The following is an 18777-nucleotide window of genomic DNA, read 5'->3' as shown; positions in this document are numbered from 1 at the left end:
CCTACTATAATACTGCTCCCTATGTACAAGAATATAACTACTATAATACTGCTCCTCTGTACAAGAATATAACTACTATAATACTGCCCCCTATGTACAAGGATATAACTACTATAATACTGCCCCCTATGTACAATAATATAACTACTATAATACTGCCCCCTATGTACAAGAATATAACTACTATAATACTGCCCCCTATATACAAGAATATAACTACTATAATACTGCTCCCTATGTACAAGTATATAACTACTATAATACTGCCTCCTATGTACAACAATATACCTACTATAATACTGCTCCCTATGTACAAGAATATAACTACTTTAATACTGCCCCTATGTACAAGAATATAACTACTATAATACTGACCCCTATGTACAAGAATATAAGTACTATAATACTGCCCCCTATGTACAACAATATACCTACTATAATACTGCTCCCTATGTAGAAGAATATAACTACTATAATACTGCCCCCTATGTACAAGAATATAACTATTATAATACTGGTCTCCTATGTACAAGAATATAACTACTATAATACTGCCCCCTATGTACAAGTATATAACTACTATAATACTGCCCCCTATGTACAAGAATATAACTACTATAATACTGCCCCCTATGTACAAGAATATAACTACTATAATACTGCCCCCTATGTACAAGTATATAACTACTATAATACTGCCCCCTATGTACAAGAATATAACTACTATAATACTGCCCCCTATGTACAAGAATATAACTACTATAATACTGCCCCCTATGTACAAGAATATAACTACTATAATACCGCCCCCTATGTACAAGAATATAACTACTATAATACTGCCCCCTATGTACAAGTATATAACTACTATAATACTGCCCCCTATGTACAAGAATATAACTACTATAATACCGCCCCCTATGTACAAGAATATAACTACTATAATACTGCCCCCTATGTACAAGTATATAACTACTATAATACTGCCCCCTATGTACAAGAATATAACTACTATAATACTGCTCCCTATGTACAAGAATACAACTACTGTACTATAATACTGCCCCCTATGTACAAGAATATAACTACTATAATACTGCCCCCTATGTACAAGAATATAACTACTATAATACCGCCCCCTATGTACAAGAATATAACTACTATAATACTGCCCCCTATGTACAAGTATATAACTACTATAATACTGCCCCCTATGTACAAGAATATAACTACTATAATACCGCCCCCTATGTACAAGTATATAACTACTATAATACTGCCCCCTATGTACAAGTATATAACTACTATAATACTGCCCCCTATGTACAAGAATATAACTACTATAATACTGCTCCCTATGTACAAGAATACAACTACTGTACTATAATACTGCCCCCTATGTACAAGAATATAACTACTACAATACTGCTCCCTATGTACAAGAATATAACTACTATAATACTGCTCCTCTGTACAAGAATATAACTACTATAATACTGCCCCCTATGTACAAGGATATAACTACTATAATACTGCCCCCTATGTACAATAATATAACTACTATAATACTGCCCCCTATGTACAAGAATATAACTACTATAATACTGCCCCTTATATACAAGAATATAACTACTATAATACTGCCCCCTATGTACAAGAATATAACTTCTATAATACTGCCTCCTATGTACAACAATATACCTACTATAATACTGCTCCCTATGTACAAGAATATAACTACTATAATACTGACCCCTATGTACAAGAATATAAGTACTATAATACTGCCCCCTATGTACAACAATATACCTACTATAATACTGCTCCCTATGTACAAGAATATAACTACTATAATACTGCCCCCTATGTACAAGAATATAACTATTATAATACTGCTCTCCTATGTACAAGAATATAACTACTATAATACTGCTCCCCATGTACAAGAATATAACTACTATAATACTGCCCCCTATGTACAAGTATATAACTACTATAATACTGCCCCCTATGTACAAGAATATAACTACTATAATACTGCCCCCTATGTACAAGTATATAACTACTATAATACTGCCCCCTATGTACAAGAATATAACTACTATAATACTGCTCCCTATGTACAAGAATACAACTACTGTACTATAATACTGCTCCTATGTACAAGAATATAACTACTATAATACTGCCTCCTATGTACAAGAATATAACTACTATAATACTGCCCCCTTTGTACAAGAATATAACTACTACAATACTGCTCCCTATGTACAAGAATATAACTACTATAATACTGCTCCCTATGGACAAGAATATAACTACTATAATACTGCTCCTATGTACAAGAATATAACTACTATAATACTGCTCCTATGTACAAGAATATACCTACTATAATACTGACCCCTATGTACAAGAATATAAGTACTATAATACTGCCCCCTATGTACAACAATATACCTACTATAATACTGCTCCCTATGTACAAGAATATAACTACTATAATACTGCCCCCTATGTACAACAATATACCTACTATAATACTGCCCCCTATGTACAAGAATATAACTACTATATGACTGCCCCCTATGTACAAGAATATAACTACTATAATACTGCTCTCCTATGTACAAGAATATAACTACTATAATATTGCCCCCTATGTACAAGAATATAACTACTATAATACTGCCCCCTATGTACAAGTATATAACTACTATAATACTGCCCCCTATGTACAAGAATATAACTACTATAATACTGCTCCCTATGTACAAGAATACAACTACTGTACTATAATACTGCTCCTATGTACAAGAATATAACTACTATAATACTGCCCCCTTTGTACAAGAATATAACTACTACAATACTGCTCCCTATGTACAAGAATATAACTACTATAATACTGCCCCCCTATGTACAAGAATATAACTACTATAATACTGCCCCCCTATGTACAAGAATATAACTACTATAATACTGCCCCCTATGTACAAAAATATAACTACTATAATACTGCCCATATGTACAGGAATATAACTACTATAATACTGCCCCCTATGTACAAGAATATAACTACTATAATACTGCCCCCTATGTACAAGAATATAACTACTATAATACTGCTCTCCTATGTACAAGAATATAACTACTATAATACTGCCTCCTCTGTACAAGAATATAACTACTATAATACTGCTCCTATGTACAAGAATATAACTACTATAATATTGCTCCCTATGTACAAGAATATAACTACTATAATACTGCCCCCTATGTACAAGAATATAACTACTATAATACTGCTCCCTATGTACAAGAATACAACTACTGTACTATAATACTGCCCCCTATGTACAAGAATATAACTACTATAATACTGCCCCCTATGTACAAGAATATAACTACTATAATACCGCCCCCTAAGTACAAGAATATAACTACTATAATACTGCCCCCTATGTACAAGTATATAACTACTATAATACTGCCCCCTATGTACAAGAATATAACTACTACAATACTGCTCCCTATGTACAAGAATACAACTACTGTACTATAATACTGCCCCCTATGTACAAGAATATAACTACTATAATACTGCCCCCTATGTACAAGAATATAACTACTACAATACTGCTCCCTATGTACAAGAATATAACTACTATAATACTTCTCCCTATGTACAAGAATATAACTACTATAATACTGCTCCTATGTACAAGAATATAACTTCTATAATACTGCCTCCTATGTACAACAATATACCTACTATAATACTGCCTCCTATGTACAAGAATATAACTACTATAATACTGCCCCTATGTACAAGAATATAACTACTATAATACTGCCCCCTATGTACAAGAATATAACTACTATAATACTGCTCTCCTATGTACAAGAATATAACTACTATAATACTGCTCCCCATGTACAAGAATATAACTACTATAATACTGCCCCCTATGTACAAGAATATAACTACTATAATACTGCCCCCTATGTACAAGTATATAACTACTATAATACTGCCCCCTATGTACAAGAATATAACTACTATAATACTGCTACCTATGTACAAGAATATAACTACTATAATACTGCCCCCTATGTACAAGAATATAACTACTATAATACTGCTCCTATGTACAAGAATATAACTTCTATAATACTGCCTCCTATGTACAACAATATACCTACTATAATACTGCCTCCTATGTACAAGAATATAACTACTATAATACTGCCCCTATGTACAAGAATATAACTACTATAATACTGCCCCCTATGTACAAGAATATAACTACTATAATACTGCTCTCCTATGTACAAGAATATAACTACTATAATACTGCTCCCCATGTACAAGAATATAACTACTATAATACTGCCCCCTATGTACAAGAATATAACTACTATAATACTGCCCCCTATGTACAAGTATATAACTACTATAATACTGCCCCCTATGTACAAGAATATAACTACTATAATACTGCTACCTATGTACAAGAATATAACTACCATAATACTGCCCCCTATGTACAAGTATATAACTACTATAATACTGCCCCCTATGTACAAGAATATAACTACTATAATACTGCTCCCTATGTACAAGAATATAACTACTATAATACTGCTCCCCATGTACAAGAATATAACTACTATAATACTGCCCCCTATGTACAAGTATATAACTACTATAATACTACCTCCTATGTACAAGAATATAACTACTATAATACTGCTCCTATGTACAAGAATATAACTACTATAATACTGCCCCCTTTGTACAAGAATATAACTACTACAATACTGCTCCCTATGTACAAGAATATAACTACTATAATACTGCCCCCTATGTACAAGAATATAACTATTATAATACTGCCCATATGTACAGGAATATAACTACTATAATACTGCCCCCTATGTACAAGAATATAACTACTATAATACTGCCCCCTATGTACAAGAATATAACTACTATTATACTGCCCCCTATGTACAGGAATATAACTACTATAATACTGCCTACTATGTACAAGAATATAACTACTATAATACTGCCTCCTATGTACAAGAATATAACTACTATAATACTGCCCCCTATGTACAAGAATATAACTACTATAATACTGCCTCCTATGTACAAGAATATAACTACTATAATACTGCCCCCATGTACAAGAATATAACTACTATAATACTGCCCCCATGTACAAGAATATAACTACTATAATACTGCCCCCATGTACAAGAATATAACTACTATAATACTGCCCCCTATGTACAAGAATATAACTACTATAATACTGCTCTCCTATGTACAAGAATATAACTACTATAATACTGCCCCCTATGTACAAGAATATAACTACTATTATACTGCCCCCTATGTACAAGAATATAACTACTATAATACTGCCTACTATGTACAAGAATATAACTACTATAATACTGCCCCCTATGTGCAAGAATATAACTACTATAATACTGCCCCCTATGTACAAGAATATAACTACTATAATACTACCTCCTATGTACAAGAATATAACTACTATAATACTGCCCCCTATGTACAAGAATATAACTACTATAATACTGCCCCCTATGTACAAGAATATAACTACTATAATACTGCTCCCTATGTTCAAGAATATAACTACTATAATACTGCTCCCTATGTACAAGAACATAACTACTATAATACTGCCCCCTATGTAGAAGAAAATAACTAATATAATACTGCCCCTATGTACAAGAATATAACTACTATAATACTGCCCCCTATGTACAAGAATATAACTACTATAATACTGCCTCCTATGTACAAGAATATAACTACTATAATACTGCCCCCTATGTACAAGAATATAACTACTATAATACTGCCCCCTATGTACAAGAAAATAACTACTATAATACTGCCTCCTATGTACAAGAATATAACTACTATAATACTGCCCCCTAGGTACAAGAATATAACTACTATAATACTGCCCCCTGTGTACGAGAATATAACTACTATAATACTGCCCCCTATGTACAAGAATATAACTACTATAATACTGCTCCCCATGTACAAGAATATAACTACTATAATACTGCCCCCTATGTACAAGAATATAACTACTATAATACTGCTCCCTTGTACAAGAATATAACTACTATAATACTGCCCCCTATGTACAAGAATATAACTACTATAATACTGCCCCCTATGTACAAGAATATAACTACTGTAATACTGCCTCCTATATACAAGAATATAACTACTATAATACTGCCCCCTATGTACAAGAATATAACTACTATAATACTGCCCCCTATGTACAAGAAAATAACTACTATAATACTGCCTCCTATGTACAAGAATATAACTACTATAATACTGCCCCCTAGGTACAAGAATATAACTACTATAATACTGCCCCCTGTGTACGAGAATATAACTACTATAATACTGCCCCCTATGTACAAGAATATAACTACTATAATACTGCTCCCATGTACAAGAATATAACTACTATAATACTGCCCCCTGTGTACGAGAATATAACTACTATAATACTGCCCCCTATGTACAAGAATATAACTACTATAATACTGCTCCCTATGTACAAGAATATAACTACTATAATACTGCTCCCTATGTACAAGAATATAACTACTATAATACTGCCCCCTATGTACAAGAATATAACTACTATAATACTGCCTCCTATATACAAGAATATAACTACTATAATACTGCCTCCTATGTACAAGAATATAACTACTATAATACTGCCTCCTATGTACAAGAATATAATTACTATAATACTGCCCCCTAGGTACAAGAATATAACTACTATAATACTGCCCCCTGTGTACGAGAATATAACTACTATAATACTGCTCCCATGTACAAGAATATAACTACTATAATACTGCCCCCTATGTACAAGAATATAACTACTATAATACTGCCCCCTATATACAAGAATATAACTACTATAATACTGCCCCCTATGTACAAGAATATAACTACTATAATACTGCCCCCTATATACAAGAATATAACTACTATAATACTGCCCCCTATGTACAAGAATATAACTACTATAATACTGCCCCCTGTGTACGAGAATATAACTACTATAATACTGCCCCCTATGTACAAGAATATAACTACTATAATACTGCTCCCATGTACAAGAATATAACTACTATAATACTGCCCCCTATGTACAAGAATATAACTACTATAATACTGCCCCCTATATACAAGAATATAACTACTATAATACTGCCCCCTATGTACAAGAATATAACTACTATAATACTGCCCCCTATATACAAGAATATAACTACTATAATACTGCCCCCTATGTACAAGAATATAACTACTATAATACTGCCTCCTAAGTACAAGAATATAACTACTATAATACTGCCCCCTATGTACAAGAATATAACTACTATAATACTGCCCCCTGTGTACGAGAATATAACTACTATAATACTGCCCCCTATGTACAAGAATATAACTACTATAATACTGCCTCCTATGTACAAGAATATAACTACTATAATACTGCCCCCTATGTACAAGAATATAACTACTATAATACTGCTCCGTATGTACAAGAATATAACTACTATAATACTGCCCCCTATGTACAAGAATATAACTACTATAATACTGTCCCCTATGTACAAGAATATAACTACTATAATACTGCCCCCTATGTACAAGAATATAACTACTATAATACTGCTCCGTATGTACAAGAATATAACTACTATAATACTGCCCCCTATGTACAAGAATATAACTACTATAATACTGTCCCCTATGTACAAGAATATAACTACTATAATACTGCCCCCTATGTACAAGAATATAACTACTATAATACTGCCCCCTATGTACAAGACTATAACTACTATAATACTGCCCCCTATGTACAAGAATATAACTACTATAATACTGCCCCCTATGTACAAGAATATAACTACTATAATACTGCTCCTATGTACAAGAATATAACTACTATAATACTGCCCCCTATGTACAAGAATATAACTACTATAATACTGCCTCCTATGTACAAGAATATAACTACTATAATACTGCCCCCTATGTACAAGAATATAACTACTATAATACTGACCCTATGTACAAGACTATAACTACTATAATACTGCCCCCTATGTACAAGAATATAACTACTATAATACTGCTCCTATGTACAGGAATATACCTACTATAATACTGCCCCCTATGTACAAGAATATAACTACTATAATACTGCCCCCTATGTACAAGAATATAACCACTATAATACTGCCTCCTATGTACAAGAATATAACTACTATAATACTGCCCCCTATGTACAAGAATATAACTACTATAATACTGCCCCCTATGTACAAGAATATAACTACTATAATACTGCCCCCTATGTACAAGAATATAACTACTATGTTACTATTTATTTCTGATATGGGTAGGTTCTGGGAAGGTGGGCTCGCCTCTGAATTGAGGGGTCCAGCTCCATGCATTGGGTCATGTGACCTCCTAATTAGTTGAGTTGCATGAATACTTACTGGGACAGGGTTTATTTGTGTTGCAGATGGATTGTCTACTTGTAGGTCCCTCGCAGCCTCTCCCTCCATGACGGGGCGCTGGGTCATTACAAACCCTCTTCTGTCTTATCCGCCCAACACCACAGGTCACAGAACATTCGGAGTCGGCCTGCCAGGCCCCCCACTGTCCGTCAACTGCAGGGAGAAGAGGTGTCAGAGATCCCCATGAGAAGATGGACAATCCAGCATTGCTATTGCGCTTTAGGCTGTTTTCATGAGGAAACCGTCAATAAGCAGGGTGAGCGGTGCTGATGGAGCTCTTCATGCCATTATCCTTTCTCTAATAAACAGACTCCCGACCATCATCATCAGCCAGTATGAGTAACTCGAGAGCCGTTTACCCCGGACCCGCTGCCCGGTCCTGGTAGGACACTCAAAGAACGGCAGATCCATCAGCAGCAGCTTGTTGACAGTTTCCAGGTCCCAGACACTTGCCTGCACAGAAGGGAAGGTCCTGGCAGTCTCTGGTGTCCTGCCTGCTCCCCTCACATGCTCTCCCGGGTGGGCTTGGAGAGGGGGACGGGTTATTACACTCTCGATGACGAAGTTGAACAGGATGTGTTCCAGAACCTTCTTTAGTGCAGTTGGAGGAACACTGATTCCAGGGCCCCCAGGAGCCCCAAGAGCCGTGAGCTGAGGATAGAGAGCACAAGAAGCACCCCAAAATTATCCAGCTGCGTGTAAACTCTGGAGGCAGACGTCATGTATAACATTTACTAGCTCTCTGTATACCCCTCTGTAGCTCTCTATATACCCTTCTGTAGCTCTCTGTATACCCCTCTGTAGCTCTCTGTATACCCCTCTGTAGCTCTCTGTATACCCCTCTGTAGCTCTCTATATAACCCGTTGTAACTCTCTATATATCCCCCTGTAGCTCTCAATATACCCCACAGTAGCTCCATATATACTACATTGTAGCTCTTGGTATACCACCCTTTAGCTCTCTATATACCCTTCTGTAGCTCTCTGTATACCCCTCTGCAGCTCTCTCTTTACCTCCCATAGCTCTCTATATAACTTGTTGTAACTCTATATATCCCCCTGTAGCTCTCTATATACCCATCTGTAGCTCTCAATATACCCCACTGTAGCTCCATATATACTACCCTGCAGCTCTCTGTATACCCCTCTGCAGCTCTCTGTATACCCCTCTGCAGCTCGTACCACATCTTCTCTTCCATATTGACAAGTTTCACTTCTCTTACTAGGGCAGATCTGGTTGGTGTCGCATCCTTCGGTCTGTACCCTCGGTCCAATGCAATCGCCCCCACAAGATGGAACAGGGTTGTTGCATTCTCTGGTCCTTTGCCTTTGTCCAGTCTTGCATGTAACGGAACAGTGGGACCATGTGGACCACTCAGACCAACCTCCTGCCCCTATCAGGGGTACAAACCAGAGATAACAGATGGTCAGAGAGATCAGTCAGATGAAGACCAAATCACATTCAATCTCAAGACTGGAGTAGTGACATCACTGCCTGGCACGATGATGTAAGGGAATATGGTTGTAGCTGACTGTTTTATTGTTCATTTGATCGTCTGCTGTGTCAGTCATTTGTAAACTACTGTGACTTTAAAGAAGAGAGGGAATAAGGAGCAGCTCTCTGAGCAGCAAGAAAAGGCAGGTACTATTTAGACTGCAGCTATGCTGGAGTGTGGGGAGCTGGGGATACTTCTGTGTCTGTGCAGCTATACTGGAGTGTGGGGAGTTGGGGATACTCCTGCATCTGTGTATCTAAGCTAAAGTATGGGGAGCTGGGAATACTCCTGTGTCTGTATATCTATGCTGGAGTATGAGGAGCTGCGGATACTTCTGTGTCTGTGCAGCTATACTGGAGTGTGGGGAGTTGGGGATACTCCTGCATCTGTGTATCTAAGCTAAAGTATGGGGAGCTGGGAATACTCCTGCATCTGTTTATCTATGCTGGAGTATGGGGAGCTGGGGATACTCCTGTGTCTGTGTATCTATGCTGGAGTATGAGGAGCTGGGGATACTCCTATATCTGTGTAACTATGCTGGAGTGTAGGGAGCTGGGGATACTCTTGTGTCTATGTAGTTATGCTGGTGTAGTGGCCCGAAGTCTATATTTCTGGCCCCTCCATAATTGTCATACATGTCATGTCTTCAATGTGGATGCACTTATTACGGATTTTGCGCAAAGTGGACCCACTAAACTAACCAACCAGCCTGGTATTACGCCAGAGTGGGAGCCTATCAGCTGACCCCAGAAGACAGGGATACCTACATGAGGGAAGCTGGCCCTGAGTTAAGCAGGGAGGTGGAAGGGTCCCTGCCTATATGCGGGGCAATCGCCTCGATAAAAGCGGCCCTGCGCTGGAACCTCAGCCCTGACTGTCCCTGACAGGAATAGGAATGGGATTTGAAACACTGAAACAGAAACACTGCACAGAACTGACTACTGCCGAGATGAGCGAGATGGAAAAACAGAAAGGAAAGCGACAAATATACAGATAAGGCAAAGATGCAAATAGTACCAACAGACAAGCAGAGAAATAGACTAGGAGTCCAGAAACAGAGGACCTAGCAGAAGTGTGACCAGAGGAAACACCAAGACTGAGGCAACCCGGAAGTGGACCAGCTCAGCTTAAATAGGAAAGCAATTGCTCCTAAACTCTGCAGCTGAGCTGACAGCCAGAGGGCTTGTTAACCCTCTCAGCACTGGACAAAGACAGATAAGGATCCAAATGCACAGAACAGCAGAAAGATGCATGCGGTTACCTGGAATCACAAGAGGGCGGCAGAAATGAGAAGCAGACCTTACTGCACTGTGCAAAGTGTCTTGTCTGCTGTTATGTGTATTGCACAGCTACAGCATGTGAGAGGTTAATGTCTGAATGTGGCTGGGAGATGTCTGGAAAAGTATCAGTTTATGTCCTGTCACTGGGTATGTTAGACCCTATAAATGTGACTGAGAGTGGGAAAAGGTCTTTTATCATCTCCTACGGTTGAGTGTGGAGTGCCGGCCACATGGGGTACCTTCAACCCTCATGTGGTGAAGTGATGAAGGAAGAGGAGAGGTAACATGAGGTATTCCATGCAAGGAACCACCTCTAAGGAGCAACTTAAGTGAAGACTCCGCTGTGCATAGTGTCTTGAAGTGCTGAGTGGGTGTCAGTGGAGTGTTCCTACCCCCGTCCTCCTCCTGAGTGCTCCCAGTCCAGGAGCGGTACCTTACAGATAACGTGGCCTGTAGGACCGGTGTCATCCTGTGTCTCCTCCCTGACCTAATATTCTTTGTCTTACCTGCTTGGAAGAGGCCTAGTGGTACTTGGGCCGAGGTTGCATGCATCCCTCCGGGGAGGAGTCTAGTGAAAGCCACCGTAACAAGTGCTAACTCTACCCTCCCAGCTCCTCAGCGTGGGCCTCATGTCTAGGTGGCCTTCTGGACTGGAGTGGAGAATGGGGAGCTGGGAATACTGTGTAGCTATGCTGAAGTATGGTACCGTCGGGATACTCTTGTGTCTGTGTAGCTATGCTGGAGTGTGAGGAGCTGGGGCTACTCTTGTGTCTGTGTAGGTATACTGGAGTATGGGGAGCTGGGAATCATCCGGCAGCTGTGTAGCTATGCTAAAGTGTGGAGAGCTGGAGATACTCCTGCATTTCTGTAACTATGCTGGAGTATGGGAAACTATGGATACTCCTGCGACTGTTTAGCTATGCTGGAGTATGGAAAGCTAGGGATACTCCTGTGTCCGTGTAGATATGCTGTAGTGTGGAGAGCTGGGGATACTTCTGTGTTTGTGCAGCTATGCTGGAGTGTGGGGAGCTGAGGATACTTCTGCATTTGTGTAGCTATGGTAGAGTATGGGGAGCTGGGTAATCCCATGTGTCTGTTTAGCTATGCTGGAGTATGGGGAGCTGGGGATACTCTTGTATCTGTGTAATGATGCTGAAGAATTGGGAGCTGGGGATACTGTGTAGGTATGCTGGGGATACTCCTACATCTATGCAGCTATGCTGGAGTGTGGGGAGCTGGGGATACTCTTGTGTCTGTGCAGCTATGCTGGAGTATGTAGATACTCTTGTGTCTGTGTATCTATCCTGGAGTATTGGGAGCTGCAGATACTCTTGTGTCTGTGTAGCTATGCTGGAGTGTGGAAAACTGGGGATACTTCTATGTCTGTGTAACTATGCTGCAGTGTGGGTAGCTGGGGATACTCCTGTGTCTGTGTAACTATGCTTCAGTGTGGGTAGCTGGGGATACTCCTGTGTCTGTGTAGCTATGCTGGAGTGTGAGGAGCTGGGGATACTTTTGTGTCTATTTAGCTATGTTGGAGTATGGGGAGCTGGGGATACTCTTGTGTCTGTGTAGCTGTGCTGGAGTATGGAGAGCTGAGGATACTCTTGCATCTGTGTAGCTATGTTGGAGTGTGCGGAGTTGGGGATACTCCTGAGTCTGTGTAGCTATGTTGGAGTGTGCGGAGCTGGGGATACTCTTGTGTCTGTGCAGCTATACTGGGGTATGGGGAACTGGGAATACTCTTGTGTCTGTGCAGCTATACTGGGGTATGGAGAACTGGGGATACTCTTGTGTCTGTGCAGCTATACTGAGGTATGGGGAGCTGGGGATACTCTTGTGTCTGTGCAGCTTTACTGGTGTATGGGGAGCTGGGGATACTCTTGTGTCTGTGCAGCTATACTGGGGTATGGGGAACTGGGGATACTCTTGTGTCCGTGCAGCTATACTGGGGTATTGGGAGCTGCGGATATGCCTGCGTTTGCGTACCGGTACGCGGTTACATACGACAGCCATACAGTGCCTACATGCTGCAGCCATACAGTGCCCACATACTATTGTCATGAGTTCCAGCATAATGATTTTATAGATTGCAGACATAATTGTTTCATACACCACCAACATAATACCCGCGCACAGTGTCCACATAAAACTGCTCTACTATGCCTGTATAAAACTTCCATAGAATGCTCACACAATATTGCCATACACGATCTATGTACTAGTTCTGCGCAGTGCACACTTACTACTACCATGAGTGACAACATAATACATCCCGTGAGTGCAGATGTAATACTTTCATACATTACCAACATGATACCCCCATACAGCGGCCATATAAACCTGCCATATAAATGCTTAAATAACACTTCAATAAATTGCGCACATAGTGCTGCCATAAAGTGTCTGTATAATAGTTCCATACATGCTAACAGAATACTGCCATACAGTGTATGCATAGTGGCGGACAGCGGAGTGTACCCGGGGAGCGGGAAGGGGCGAGATGTGTTCTGTGTATTTAGACGCGGCCTTGGCTCTTTGCACTGTATTGATGTGTTTGCTCATATCAAACACGTGCCACACGTTTCCAAGCAAGGCCGGCGAGGGACAAAAATGTTAGTTTTTGATTCCTAGGAATTTGCGTACTCTGTTTCTTAAAGGGCAGTCCCACTTAAACATAAAATGTAAGAGTCCGGCCCACCACCATCCATCCCACTGCCAACCATCCATCCCACCGCCCGCCATCCATCCTGCTGCCCACCATCCATCCCGCCGCCCATCCAACCGCATCACTGTCATCCATTCCACTGCCTGCTATGCGTCCAGCCACCCACCATCCATCCATCCTGCCACCCAACATCTATCCATTCTGCTGCCCACCATTCATCCAGCCGCCCGCCATGCGTCCAGCCACCCTTCATGCATCCCGTCGCCAACCATCCATCCAGCCGCCCGCCATGCGTCCAGCCACCCTCCATCCATCCAGCCGCCCGCCATGCGTCCAGCCACCCTCCATCCATCCAGCCGCCCGCCATGCGTCCATCCCGTCACCCACCATCCATCCATCCTACCGCCCAGTCTTCTGGTACTTACGAGGACAGCACTCGCTAAGGGTGCAGGAACGAACCTCCACATTCTGTCCGTCACAACCACCTTGTCCTATGCAGATCCTACGTCTTTCCTGAGTGCCTTCCTGACACGACACCGTACATCCGGACCACTCGGACCACTCGGACCACTCGGCCGGGCTGGAGAGAAAAGAGTTAATGGGAGACAAACATGGAAGCCCCATGAAGTATATACACTGCTTCATAATGGATTTGGAGGAAAACTGGAGCAACATGGACCCATTTCCTTCTATGCGGCCGGTCGGCAGTATTGGACTGGGGTTCCCGGGGCCCCCAGAGGAGCTCATTCCTAGGACCCCATCCTACAATTATACAGAATGTCCCTTACCTTATCCCAAAATAGTCTGTAAAACATGAGCCTATTGTGGCTGAGCCCCAGAGGGGTTACTAAAGCTCCTGAGCCCCAATGTAACAGCATACCCTCAACGTATGCACAATGAAAAGAGGGGCTGTAGCAAACTTTTATCACAGGCCACGCCCTTATATGCAAAGCCACACCCTCTGTATCCCATAATAGTGCCTTCAGGGACCCCTCACAATAATAGTGGCCCCAGTAGTAATGGTGCCCCCCATTAGTACCCCGGTCCTAACAGTGACCCCCATAGTGGACCCCCACATACCAGGAAAGCAGTTCCGGTGTGGTGGCAGCTCCTGCTGTAAGTAGTGTGACCTCTGACCCTTCTGTGGAGGGTCGCAGATACTGGATGGAGGGGTCAGGGGTCGCACTGTTTACAGCAATGGTGGACTGGGAGGATAGGTGGGACTGTCTCGCACGGTAACAGGCCTGCACCTACCTATAAGGGTGATAGTGCATCTTCTTTGGGCCCCTCGGGCGACAGGGCCAGGTTAGACTACTCCCCCTCCAGTCTCAGCTACGTCAATGTTGAGCCCCAGTATGGCGCAGGCTCTGGGCCCTCTGGAGCTCGACGGGGCAGTATAGCTTTCAAACCGTAATGTAGGCTGCCTGAGCCTGGCCGGAGGACGACAGAAGTGCTGTTGGCGTCTCTGGCCCGCTGTCGGCGTCTCTGGCCCGCTGTCGGCGTCTCACGCCCGCTGTCGGCGTCACTCACACGCTGTCGGCATCTCTCGCACGCTGCCGGTGTCTCTCCCACCCTGTTGGCATCTCACACTCTGTCGGCGTCTCTCGCACGCTGTCGGAGTCTCTCGCACGCTGTCGGCATCTCGCACGCTGTCGGCATCTCGCACGCTGTCGGCATCTCGCACGCTGTCGGCATCTCGCACGCTGTCGGCGTCTCTCGCACGCTGTCGGCGTCTCTCGCACGCTGTCGGCGTCTCTCGCACGCTGTCGGCATCTCTCGCACGCTGTCGGTATCTCTGGCACGCTGTCGGTATCTCTCACACCCTGTTGGCATCTCACACTCTGTCGGCTTCTCTCGCACGCTGTCGGTGTCTCTCGCACGCTGTCGGTGTCTCTCGCACGCTGTTGGCGTCTCTCGCATGCTGTCGGTGTCTCTCGCACGCTGTTGGCGTCTCTCGCATGCTGTCGGTGTGTCTCACACCCTGTTGGCATCTCACACTCTGTCAGCGTCTCTGGCCCGCTGTCGGCGTCTCTTGCACGTTGTCGGCGTCTCTTGCACGTTGTCGGCGTCTCTGGCCCGCTGTCGGCGTCTCTGGCCCGCTGTCGGCGTCTCTGGCCCGCTGTCGGCGTCTCTGGCCCGCTGTAGGCGTCTCTGGCCCGCTGTAGGCGTCTCTGGCCCGCTGTCGGCGTCTCTGGCCCGCTGTCGGCGTCTCTGGCCCGCTGTCGGCGTCTCTCGCACGCTGTCGGCGTCTCTCGCATGCTGTCGGTGTCTCTCCCACCCTGTTGGCATCTCACACTCTGTCAGCGTCTCTCGCACGCTGTCGGCGTCTCTCGCACGCTGTCGGCGTCTCTCGCACGCTGTCGGTGTCTCTCCCACCCTGTTGGCATCTCACACTCTGTCAGCGTCTCTCGCACGCTGTCGGCGTCTCTCGCACGCTGTCGGCGTCTCTCGCACGCTGTCGGAGTCTCTCGCACGCTGTCGGCATCTTGCACTCTGTCGGCGTCTCTCGCATGCTGTCGGCGTCTCTCGCATGCTGTCGGCTTCTCTCGCATGCTGTCGGCTTCTCTCGCATGCTGTCGGCTTCTCTCGCATGCTGTCGGCATCTCTCACATGCTGTCGGCATCTCACACGCTGTTGGTATCTCTGGCACCCTGTTGGCATCTCACACTCTGTCGGCATCTCACACTCTGTCGGCATCTCACACTCTGTCGGCATCTCTCGCACGCTGTCGGTGTCTCTTGCACGCTGTTGGCGTCTCTCGCATGCTGTCGGTGTCTCTCACACCCTGTTGGCATCTCACACGCTGTCGGCGTCTCTTGCACGCTGTCGGCGTCTCTCGCACGTTGTCGGCGTCTCTCGCACGTTGTCGGCGTCTCTGGCCCGCTGTCGGCGTCTCACGCCCGCTGTCGGCATCTCGCACGCTGTCGGCATCTCTCGCACGCTGTCGGCATCTCTCGCACGCTGTCGGCATCTCTCGCACGCTGTCGGCATCTCTCGCACGCTGTCGGCATCTCTCGCACGTTGTCGGCGTCTCTTGCACGTTGTCGGCGTCTCTTGCACGTTGTCGGCGTCTCTTGCACGGTGTCGGCGTCTCTTGCATGGTGTCGGCGTCTCTGGCCCGCTGTTGGCATCTCACACGCTGTTGGTATCTCTGGCACGCTGTCGGTGTCTCTCACACCCTGTTGGCATCTCACACTCTGTCGGCATCTCTCACACGCTGTCGGCGTCTCTCGCACGCTGTCGGTGTCTCTCGCACGCTGTCGGTGTCTCTCGCATGCTGTCGGTGTCTCTCACACCCTGTTGGCATCTGACACGCTGTCGGCGTCTCTGGCACGCTGTCGGCGTCTCTGGCACGCTGTCGGCGTCTCTGGCACGCTGTCGGCGTCTCTTGCACGCTGTCTGCGTCTTTCGCACGCTGTCGGCTTCTCTCGCACGCTGTCGGTATCTCTCACACGCTGTCGGTATCTCTGGCACGCTGTCGGTGTCTTTCGCACGCTGTCGGCTTCTCTCGCACGCTGTCGGCTTCTCTCGCACGCTGTCGGCTTCTCTCGCACGCTGTCGGCTTCTCTCGCACGCTGTCGGCTTCTCTCACACCCTGTCGGTATCTCTGGCACGCTGTCGGTATCTCTCACACCCTGTCGGTATCTCTGACACGCTGTCTGCGTCTTTCGCACGCTGTCGGCTTCTCTCGCACGCTGTCGGTATCTCTCACACGCTGTCGGTATCTCTGGCACGCTGTCATGCGCAGTCTGACTTGTTTCCTTTTTTTTATTTCCCACTCTGTGGCTTAGTAACCTTGTGTATTTACAGCGTTTATTACGCGGCCATAGAGAATAGGGCTCTATCGCGCATAACACGCAGTATAATACAGCACGCCGCGTTCTTCTTTACTCGCTTATTATACATGATGAACATACCTTTCATGAGTCGATCAATGAAATTCAATGTACTTTCATTCATGGTATATATTGCGCTTGTAATACGCAGTGACATGCCGCTCGTGTCAGTTAGGCCTAAGGAGCAGCCGTCGCATCCTCTCACTGTCCGGGCCAGCTGCAGAGCTTTGCACTTCTTTTCCTCCGACTCCTCCATTTCCCCACTGCAGGCTATCCTTAGGCTGCCCACAGTTGGCATGTGTCATGTGGGCGGTCCCCAAAACTCACTGTCAAACGATGACATCATAGGTAATTAACAGTGAGTGCTGGGGACCGCCCACATGACACATTCAAGGACCGCCCACATGGCACATTCGAAGAGCCAGAGGCCGAATCTAAGGAAAGCCCGTATGAGGGACTGGGTGGTGATGGCGTCAGCGGGATAGTCTCTTCTCCATTCACCCCTAAAGCTGCATCCAGAACCCTGCCACCAGAGAGCACTGCATTGTGGGAACTCACTTACTGATAAGTGGGGCTAAAAGGGCAACCATTGGAGAGTTGGCAGTAGCAGTAATGTCTCTTACCGGCAGGCGACGCACTTGGCATTGTCATCCAGCTTGTAGCCGTACTTAATATTCAGGCAGCAGTCCAGGTCTGACACTCCATCCCCGAGGAAGTCCTCGCACTCGCCCGTCTCCGCATTCACCTCCGCAAAGCAGAAAACGTTGTCCGCCCCTGAGGAACAGAAAGTCAGGAATTGAGACCAACGAACGGGTTCAGCTGTGTACACCCCAGAGAGCAGCGAGCTGTCACTGCCAGTCTAGATAGCAGCA

General features: G+C 44.0%; 1 protein-coding gene across 2 annotated transcripts in view; it reads right to left on the bottom strand.

Annotated features, from left to right (window-relative positions):
- CFP (complement factor properdin) overlaps nucleotides 1-18777 on the bottom strand; it is a 57573-nt gene that overhangs the window by 11409 nt on the left and 27387 nt on the right. For both annotated transcript variants that reach the window (XM_066579995.1, XM_066579994.1), the window contains 5 exons: nucleotides 18529-18679; nucleotides 14495-14649; nucleotides 9849-10019; nucleotides 9079-9276; nucleotides 8605-8778 (listed from right to left, as the gene is read on the bottom strand). In XM_066579995.1, the coding sequence (XP_066436092.1) occupies nucleotides 8605-8778; nucleotides 9079-9276; nucleotides 9849-10019; nucleotides 14495-14649; nucleotides 18529-18679 (849 nt within the window). The remainder of the gene's footprint in view (nucleotides 1-8604; nucleotides 8779-9078; nucleotides 9277-9848; nucleotides 10020-14494; nucleotides 14650-18528; nucleotides 18680-18777) is intronic.

This window comes from Eleutherodactylus coqui, chromosome 10 (genome assembly GCF_035609145.1).
Source record: "Eleutherodactylus coqui strain aEleCoq1 chromosome 10, aEleCoq1.hap1, whole genome shotgun sequence".
Classification (NCBI taxonomy): Eukaryota; Metazoa; Chordata; class Amphibia; order Anura; family Eleutherodactylidae; genus Eleutherodactylus; species Eleutherodactylus coqui.
The sequence above is the reverse complement of the archived record's forward strand: the minus strand, read 5'-3'. Positions and strand labels throughout refer to the sequence as shown.